At 40.9% G+C, this 10,757-nt stretch overlaps 1 protein-coding gene across 1 annotated transcript; it reads left to right on the top strand.

Moving 5' to 3' along the window:
• The first annotated feature begins 1,921 nt into the window (after positions 1 to 1,921).
• Positions 1,922 to 10,386, top strand: LOC109872361 (zinc finger protein 2-like). Its single transcript, XM_020463567.2, has 2 exons — positions 1,922 to 2,531; positions 8,917 to 10,386. The coding sequence occupies exons 1-2, from the start codon at positions 2,366 to 2,368 to the stop codon at positions 10,233 to 10,235; spliced, it is 1,485 nt and encodes a 494-aa protein (XP_020319156.1). The 5' UTR covers positions 1,922 to 2,365; the 3' UTR covers positions 10,236 to 10,386.
• The last annotated feature ends 371 nt before the right edge of the window (positions 10,387 to 10,757 follow it).

The following is a 10,757-nucleotide window of genomic DNA, read 5'->3' as shown; positions in this document are numbered from 1 at the left end:
AGTCTCCACTTGACTCTGATCTGCGCGGCTAACGTAATCAAAGGTGTGTTCGAATAGCTTCTCCCTATGAAAGGGGACAGTCTAGTGATTTCAGCAATCGTGGTCTCATCCAAAGATTATGGATATACTGACAAGATACATGTCTCTCCGCCCTAACAATGAGAGTCATTGACATCAACCACCTGTATTAAATGGGAGATAAATGCTATGCTACTAGCCTCATGTCATGAATATGCATAGCCGTCTCGAGACAACGCCCATATAAAGTGTTTTTTCTCAAAGTTGCTGGGATGTCACATGTCCTACTTATATCAGCATGCTCGTAACAATTTAAGCATGACAAAACTTTTCCTCGATCAAATAAACCTCACGTAGCAAATAAGCATTCATATTTTCGTTTAACAAATTCGACATTCTCAATGACATCCATACAAAAACACCTCGCTTGGTGGGCGACACAACGAAAATACGCCACCTGCTGGAGGGAGACAGATTTCCCCCCCAGTTGGGCCTCTCTTCCTCATCTCGCTGTGATCTTCTCCGATTTAGAGCTCACAATATGGAAAAAATACTAAATCACTTTGTGCATAAAGCTGAAGTTGTAAGGAGTCTGCAGACATTCGAATGGTGTCTCAGAATTGCTCAGAGGAGATTTGGCAGAAAATGGTCTGTTGTCAGTTATATTAAATTGGGGCCAAATTTGTACTGTCGTTAAATATAATCATATTTATTTTACAGTTATAAGAAAGGTGAAATCTTATAGTAAGTCGTTTATTTTATTGTAACTATATTTAGAAAGCATTAATATTATTATATTTGTATTATGTACTTGAGTTTGTGTCCTCAAAAGTGAGTACACCTCAGAAATGAATTCCTATTTCTTTTTACCAGAAAGGTGCGTTCCAGACCTTTCTAGAACTATGCAGCATTACTAGTTATGGTTCTTGGCCATCTCATAAAAAAGGATTACTTTTGGGTATGGCTATTTATGCGTAAAACTACATTTTGCCATAAAGTTCCTAATAAGTTTAGTAAAGTTGTTTTAGATTACTTTCTTGCCGAGTCCATTTCAAGTAAAAAATCTAACTCAAAAGTCAACAATCAGCTTTCAAAATATCTCAATATCCCAGGGACACATTTGTAAACATTTTTATAAAATGTAACTAGGCAAGTCAGTTATTAAAAGAACAAATTCTTATTTACAATGATGGCCTACCCCAGACAATGCTGTGCCAATTGTGCACCCCCACCCTATGGGACTGCCAATCATAGCCTGATGTGAAACAGCCTGGATTTGAAACCAGGGTCTGTAGTGACATCTCTAGCACTGAGGTGCAGTGCCTTAGACTGCTGCACCACTCAGGAGCCATGCATATTATGGGAAGGTTATTAAAAACAATCAAACTTGAGCACCAAGCTGTGGTAATCTGTGGATATTGTATTTGCCCATTACAAATATATTTTATTTCGAAAACTGCTTTTCACTTATGTTAAATACGTGTGATATGAACGTGTTTTGAATGGTACTGCAAACACTCATAGTTAATAAGGTGATACTGTTATTAATGCCTCGTGTCATACCCTTTGGAGTGAAAAGGTGGCAGATTGTACTGAGAATTAAAAAAAAAAAATAATCCATCCTGTTTGAAACTAGGGACATAAATAAATAATCATAATAAACTGGCATGTTACAGCAGTGTGTAGAAGGGAGATCCCACAATGTGAGAAACGCAGTTAGAGGGAGCCTAGAGTTGGGATAGAGAAGGCATCTTGTGTCAACTGGGGATCCGAAGTGCCCTGTGAGGAAGCGATAGGTTGAAATTGCGAGAGTTCGAGAGGGGCAGAAAGTTTAATATGCTGAGGCAGTGAAGAGAGTTTAAGATAGCCCAAGGGTGAGTGATTCGCCTGAGAGCTCCCCAGTGAATAGGCCTGAAGAGAGACATACAGGGAGGATACGTTTTTAGTAAGGTTGAATTTCTTGCGTTTATAGCCATAACGATTAACTTTACTGCACTGATGGAGCAGAAATCACAGAAGAAAGCTTTGTTAGTTGCAGCAGCAGAAATATTTGGGTGTGAGAGATTTTAGTGCAGAACATCTACAGGGACTTTTGAGAAAGGGAATTCCAAAGTAGTTGGATGATGGGGTTAGATGTGCAATTTAAGATTTTCCCCATTTTTGTGACCAAATAATTCATCCGTACTCCAACCAACGAAAGGCAGCACCGGGTCTAATCTGCCGGAAAAATCACACAAAGAAGAAGACAAACACAGGATTGTGGGAAATTTCGCACCTTGCGAAATGTAGGCTACATGCACAATTTGAAAGGATTATTACATATTTATCGACTTTCATTTCGATCAAAATGTCTAAACTGCAGTTGTTCAATGCGTATCTGACTGAACGATTAACAGCAGCTGCTGCAGAGATATCAGTGGCAGTAGAGAGAACGATAACAGATTACCAGGAAGAGAACGAACGTCTGCGACGACTACTTGATGTGTTAACCAAGCCAAAGTTTCATAGAGCAGGTCTGTATTGAATTAATGGGAGAGCTAACCAAATGTGGCATCATAACATTTTAAATAAGGCACACTGCCTAGGTAAGCTAACGTTAGCTAGCTAGACCCAATGATGCGTATTAACCCTGGATTGTTGATGCTATGTATTGGACAATGACGGGCTTTGAAGGGTCATGGCTAGAAGGGATCCAGGTTTTGTTGAAGGGTCGCGGCTAGAAGGGTTACAGGTTTTGTTAAATTAACGTCAGATTTTCGTACCAGGTTAGGATAATTGGGTTAAGGTTAGCGATAGCCAAAATGCAAAAAATAATTCCACGTTTGACCTTAAATGGTCAAAAGCTGGATCCCTTCTAGCAAGCCATGCTGCTGGCTAGAAGGCCGCCCCTGCTGTTGTTATCCCAGAAGGAGCAGTTCTCGAATGAATGGAATTCTACAGTATATCAATAAATCCATGACATGTTTTTAAGTATTTATTTGTTGTAGTGGGGACAGTAACATTACTACTCCCAATTTTTTTTTAAAGAATAGGTTTTTATATATTATATATATATTTTTAAATGTTTAGTTCAATTAGGGCTCAGACACAACAATAGCATTTGCTGGCCGAGAGTACCTCGCACCTCTGAACGTAACTTGCGAACCGAGTGCACACTGATTTGACATGTAGAATCGTGTGAAAAATGTCGGCAGTCAGACATCTACAGCCGGTGGTCCCTAAAACACAGCGCGCTGAACGATCGGCAGACGCCAGAATCACATTCGGTGCTATGTGTACTAGCCTTTAAAGGCGCCCACCAGAGGGCACAGCTCAAATCAAATGTTATTTGTCACATGCGCCGAATACAACAGGTGTTGACCTTACCGTGAAATGCTTACTTACAATCCCTTAACCAACAATGCAGTTTTAAGAAAAGTACAACCAAATAAAAGTCACCGATAATTAAAGAGCAGCAGTAAAATAACGAAGCTATATACAGGGGGTACCATGTGGAGGCTATATACAGGGGGTACTGGTAGAGAGTCAATGTGGAGGCTATATACAGGGGGTACCGGTAGAGAGTCAATGTGGAGGCTATATACAGGGGGTACCGGTACAGAGTCAATGTGGAGGCTATATACAGGGGGTACCGGTACAGAGTCAATGTGCGGGGGCACCGGTTAGTCGAGGTAATTGAGGTAATATGTACATGTAGGTAGAGTTATTCAAGTGACTGCATAGATAATAAGAGTAGTAGCAGCAGTGTGTGTGTGTGGGGGGGGGGGGGGGGGGGGACAATGCAAATAGTATGGGGGTAACCATTTGATGGGAGTCTTATGGATTGGGGGTAGAAGCTGTATAGAAGCCTCTTGGACCTAGACTTGGTGCTCCGGTACCGCTTGCAGTTAACCCACTGTTCCCCGGTAGGCCGTCATCGTAAATAAGAATTAGTTCTTAACTGACTTATCTAGTTAAATAAAGGTTAAATAAACCTGTTGTCTTCAGCGCATGTGACATAACATTTGATTTGAAATCAGTATCTTCGACTTTGCCATCTATTGTTATCTCCAAAGTTTTAGCATCTTCCATAAGAGACATGCATTTTTCTACATTGTAATTGACGGTGTAACCTTTGGTAGGTAGGCTGCGGTGCAGCAAAGCCAAGTCAGCACGTACTCATGGTTCTCACAGGGGAGGTGAAATGATAGGCTACAAGGACTTTGCTCTTGATGCACGTCACAAATGACATGAAACAACAACCCCTGAGTGCATCAGTCACAACGAAATAGATAAGTTACTTTAATTTGATTTTGCGGTACCTGTTCATTATAGGATAGACACCTTGTGGTTTAGCTGCACTAATCAAAGCAGTGAAGCAAGACTTTAATGGTCAAAACCATTCATCTTGGGGCGACGGGTGGAGTAGAGTTGCAAAAAGCAATCATATCTCGCAATTATAGTATTTACACAGACACACACACACACACAGACAGAGAGAGAGAGAGAGAATACAAAACATTAAGAATACCTGCTCTTTCCATGACACAGACTGAGCAGGTGGAAGCTATGATTGGGGTTGCACATTTTGAGGACTATTCAGAGATGGAAACTTTCCATGGGAATATATGGGAATTAACATTAATACCATTTAAATGTAGATGTTTTTTTGCATTGGATATATTTACCATGTCATATGGAGCCACAAACCTTTTACATTATCATATGTAGACAATTGCAAATGATTAAATCCTTCCAATAGAAATTTAAAAAACAATTTAGTTACGAATTGAACTTTAATTAAATAAAATAAATTAAATTAAAATTAGACTCTTCACATGGGATGATTTCACTGAACAACAAAATAACATATTGAATGTTCCCCAATGATCCATCGCAACTCCCCAAAATGTTTTCAACATACATCTGTAAAATGATAGTCCAGAAACTAAAGCTTTGGTTGTCTTCCTCTCAGGCTTCTATGTCTTCTCCCTGGACCTCCTCAATGTCCACCTCTTGAACATCAGACTCTGAGGCCTCATCTTCATTGTCACTTTCCAACCTTGTTGAGGATGACTTGTTGTCAGGCTCAAAAAGCCTCAAATTTGCCCAGGTGGCCACCAATTCTTCAACCCTTGTATTGGTCGGCCTGTTGTGTGCTTTGGTGTGTGTGTTCCCGAAAAAGGACCAGTTGCTCTCTGAGGTGGCTGATGTTGGTGGGATTTGGAGGATAATGGAGGCAACAGGTGAAAGAGCCTCAGATCCACAAAGTCCCTTCCACCAGGTGGCTGATGAGATATGTTAGCACGACTGCCATGTTGCATCTCCATCCCAAAGCCCTTGCTTGGAAGTGTACTTTGTCAGACTGCCAAGAACCTTGCCCTCATCCATGCCTTGTTGATCTCTGCACCAGACAGGATGCTCTTGCCAGCATACTTGGGGTCCAACATGTACGCTGAGGCGTGTATGGGCTTCAGGCAGAAGTCTTCACGCTTTTTGATGTATTTTAGAACTGCAGTTTCCTCTGCTTGGAGCAACAGTGAAGTGGGCAGGGCAGTACAGATTTCTTCTCTTACATCTGCAAGCAGAGTCTGAACATCAGACTGGATGGCATTGTCTCCCTCAATCCGTGCAATGGCTACTTCTATAGGTTTCAGGCTACTTACCACGCTCTCCTAAAATACATCTAGGAGGATCCTCTTGATGGGGCTGTCTATATCGGCAGACTGTAATATGTTCATTTCTTGGAGAAACTCCTTCCCCTCCAGGAGACTGTCAAACATGATGGCAACACCACCCCAACTGGTGTTGCTGGGCAGCTTCAATGTGGTGCTCTTATTCTTCTCACTTTGCTTGGTGAGGTAGATCGCTGCTATAACTTGATGACCCTTCACATACCTAACCATTTCCTTGGCTCTCTTGTAGAGTGTATCCATTGTTTTCAGTGCCATGATGTCCTTGAGGAGCAGATTCAATGCATGAGCAGCACAGCCAATGGGTGTGATGTGAGGGTAGGACTCCTCCACTTTAGACCAAGCAGCCTTCATGTTCCCAGCATTGTCTGTCACCAGTGCAAATACCTTCTGTGGTCCAAGGTCACTGATGACTGCCTTCAGCTCATCTGCAATGTAGACACCGGTGTGTCTGTTGTCCCTTGTGTCTGTGCTCTTGTAGAATACTGGTTGAGGGGTGGAGATGATGTAGTTAATTATTCCTTGCCCACGAACATTCAACCACCCATCAGAGATGATTGCAATACAGTTTGCTTTCTCTATGATTTGCTTGAACTCTGTTGAACTCTGCATATAGCAAATTACTAAATAAAGCATTCTGGTTGGAGGGGTGTTTTCATAACAATCGGAAATCTGTATTTTTGGGCGCCGATTTAACGATATCTATATATATATATTTTTTTACACCTTTTATTTCATATTTATTTAACTAGGCAAGACAGTTAAGAACACATTCTTATTTTCAATGACGGCCTCGGAACAGTGGGTTAGCTGCCTTGTTCAGGGGCAGAACGACAGATTTTCACCTTGTCAGCTCGGAGGATCCAATCTTGCAACCTTAACTAGTCCAACGCAATAACGACCTGCCTCTTTCTCGTTGCACTCCACAAGGAGGCTGCCTGTTATGCGAATGCAGTAAGCCAAGGTAAGTTGCTAGCTAGCATTAAACTTATCTTATAAAAAACAATCAATCATAATCACTAGTTAACTATACCTGGTTGATGATATTACTAGATATTATCTAGCGTGTCCTGCGTTGCATATAATCTGAGTGAGCATACAAGTATCTGACTGAGCGGTGGCAGACGGAGGCAGGCTCGTAAACATTCATTCAAACCGCAGTTTCGTGCGTTTTGCCAGCAGCTCTTCGTTGTGCGTCAGGCATTGCACTGTTTATGACTTCAAGCCTATCAACTCCCGAGATGAGGCTCGTGTAACCGAAGTGAAATGGCTAGCTAGTTAGCGCGCGCTAATTGTCGTTGTGTTGCTGGTTCAAGCCCAGGGAGGAGCGAGGAGAGGGACGGAAGCTATACTGTTACACTGGCAATACTAAAGTGCCTATAAGAACATCCAATAGTCAAAGGTTAATGAAATACAAATGGTATAGAGGGAAATAGTCCTATAATTCCTGTAATAACTACAACCTAAAACTTCTTACCTGGGAATATTGAAGACTCATGTTAAAAGGAACCACCAGCTTTCATATGTTCTCATGTTCTGAGTAAGGAACTGGAACGTTAGCTTTCTTACATGGCACATATTTTACATGGAACATATTGCACTTTTACTTTCTTCTCCAACTCTTTGTTTTTGCATTATTTAAACCAAATTGAACATGTTTCATTATTTACTTGAGGCTAAATTGATTTTATTGATGTATTATATTAAGTTAAAATAAGTGTTCATTCAGTATTGTTGTAATTGTCATTATTACAAATAAATAAATAAAAATCGGCCGATTTTAAATCGGTATCGGCTTTTATGGTCCTCCAATAATCCGTATCGGTGTTGAAAAATCATAATCGGTCGACCTCTAATGTTTATATCCAAAAATCTCAGTATACATTGGTGCGTTATGTTCAGTAGTTCCAAAACATCCGGCGATTTTGCAGAGAGCCACATCAATTTACTGAAAAACTCATAATAAACATTGCTAAAAGATACATCTGTTATGCATGGAACTTTAGATCCACTTCTCCTTAATGCAACCGCTGTGTCAGATTTCAAAAAAGCTTTACCAAAAAAGAACACCATGCAATAATTTGAGTACAGTGCTCAGAGACCAAAACAACCCAAACGGATATCCGCCATGTTGTGTAGTCAACATTAGTCAGAAATAGCATTGTAAATATTTACTTACCTTTGATGATCTTCATCAGAATGCACTCCCAGGAATCCCAGTTCCACAAATGTTTGTTTTGTTCGATAAAGTCCATTATTTATGTCCAAATACCTCCTTTTTGTTTGCGCGTTTAGCACAGTAATCCAAATTCATGACGCGCGAGCAAACAAAGTCAAAAAGTTCCTTTACAGTCCTTAGAAACATGTCAGACGATGTATAGAATCAATATTTACAATGTTTTTATCATAAATCTTCAATAATGTTCCAACCAGAGAATTCCTTTGTCTGTAGAATTGCAATGGAAAGCAAGCTAACTCTTGTGTGAACACGTGTGGTTATATTATGCCTCTCTGGCAGACCTCTGACTCATTCCCCTCTCATTCGCCCCCACTTCACAGTAGAAGCATCAAACAAGGTTCTAAAGACTGTTGACATCTAGTGGAAGCCTTAGGAAGTGCAATATGACCCAATAGACACTGTATATTCAATAGGCAATGAGTTGAAAAACTACTTCTTGGTTGGATTTTTTTCTAAGGTTTTTGCCTGCCATATGAGTTCTGTTATACTCACAGACATCATTCAAACCGTTTTAGAAATGTCAGAGTGTTTTGTATCCAAATATACTAATAATATGCATATCTTAGGTTTTGGGACTGAGTAGCAGGCAGTTTACACTGGGCACCTTATTCATCCAAGCTACTCAATACTGCCCCCAGCCATAAGAAGTTAAAGAAGGATTTTTAAGCCTTGAGACAATTGAGACATGGATTGTGTATGTGTGCCATTCAGAGGGTGAATGCCTTTGCCTTTGGAATGGGGTATGGTAGGAGGTGACAGGTGCACTGGTTTGAGTGTGTGTATCAAGAATGGTCCACTGCGAAATGATGGCTGTCAGGTTAACACATAGCATTGGCTACACAACTAGCTAGCTTACAGCTAGCTACAGACTGTAGTGATGGCAGTAGTACATTTCTTCTGCAGGGCATAAGGGAACTGGATGATACACTTATTATATTTTAAAATATGAAATTATACAGCAATATTTCCCGTCTGTTTTCTTTTCAGACCCCCAGCAACTCACGCTCCTTGTATCTGAAGAGGAGGAACACTGTGAGCAGGAGTGGAGCCCAAGTCTGGACCCGGAGGACCCAGAGCCCCCACACATTAAAGAGGAACACGAGGAGTTCAGGACCAGTCAGGAGGAAGAGCAGCTTCAAGGGCTGGAGTCTGACACCAAAGACTCAACATTCACTCCTGCTTGTGTGAAAAGTGACTGCAATGATCAGGGCCCACCTCAGCTCTCACATCTTTACCAAACTCAAACTGTGGAGAACAAGGAGAAGCACTCTATACCCACCAACACAATTGAAGAGATCAAAACAGAACCTAATGGACAGGACTATGGAGTACCAGAACCAACTAGTGACTCTCATCCCCTCTGTGCAGTAAATCCTGGTTGTTCTGCAGCTCAGAGTGAAGCCAATGACAATGGGATGGAAAGTGGAGAAACACTGCCAGGATCTACACTACTCGAATCAACTAGAACATGGGTAAAACAAGGACAAAGCTCCCATATGAGTACTGATGACAAGACAGCCAAACAGTTGCCCCAATTTAAATCCCCCAGTCAAAGAAATTCTGTTCCTTTTTCTTGCAAGGTGTGTGGAGAGACTTTTGTTTTCATGGGCCATTTTGTCCATCATGTGCGAGAAACACACACAAAGAACCAAGACTACATGTGTGGTGTGTGTGGAGAAGACTTTGCGTCCACAGAATGTATGATCGATCACCTGCAAACTCACACTACAGAAATATATTATTGTGATGTTTGTAGCAAACGTTTCTCCTTTGAGTCTCATCTGAAACAACATATGTTGGTTCACACTGGGGAGAGGCAGTATCAATGCAAAGAATGTGGCAAATGCTTCATGCATAGTGGACAGCTGAATACGCATATGAAGATTCACACACGGGAGAAATTGTATCAGTGCAAAGAATGTGAAAAATGTTTCCCCAGTAAGCATAACTTGGACAGGCATATGGTGATTCACATATATTCTAATCTGAAAATGCACAAGACTCACACAGGAGAGAAAAGATATCAGTGCAAAGAATGTGGGAAATGCTTCCTTCATAAGGGACACCTGAATACCCATATAAGAATTCACACAGGAGAGAAACCATACCAATGCAACGAATGTGAGAAATGTTTTGGCCGGAAGGAAAACCTAACTGCACATATGAGGGTTCACACAGGGGAGAAACCATACAAGTGCCCAGTGTGTGGAAAATGCTATAGCACTGCACAAGTTCTAAAATTGCATCAACTTCAAAGTCACTATCTAGGTTTCCATCCAATTGGTGATGGATTTTCATGCGAATAGTCCATATAGAAAGAACATGGCCATTTTATCATCAGGGGTGTGTTTCCAACAAACTGCATTTTTAGCAGATAAAATGCTGTGTGTGATGTAGTTAACTTAAGCGCAAAAGTGCTTTTATGTTTTCATATACCAAATAAATGTTTCCATTGCATTTTCAACTCTACGAATGGTTTTGTCACACACTGTTTGCGATAAATGGTATTACTTGCCCAATCTGGTTTTGGCACATGCTCTATAAACAACAAGTCTGCTGATAAAGTGGACGAGGTAGGTTATATGATGAGATATGGATAAAATCAATAGCCTTTTAAAAAATGTGTTATAATTAGCAGCTATCAAGTCACCAGCATCATTGGACATTTGTATGAAACTCATCACCGTGCACTTAACCACCATAACTGATTCCGTCTGCCAATAAACGGAACGCTTTTTTCCATGTCGCGGTAGTAGGCTACAACGTCATTGTGTGACTCCGAAGTTTTATTGCGCGACATGGTGGTTTTTTTCACCGCAATTGTTGCG

This window comes from Oncorhynchus kisutch, linkage group LG27, assembly GCF_002021735.2.
Source record: "Oncorhynchus kisutch isolate 150728-3 linkage group LG27, Okis_V2, whole genome shotgun sequence".
Classification (NCBI taxonomy): Eukaryota; Metazoa; Chordata; class Actinopteri; order Salmoniformes; family Salmonidae; genus Oncorhynchus; species Oncorhynchus kisutch.
This window is presented reverse-complemented; position numbering and strand designations above follow the sequence as displayed.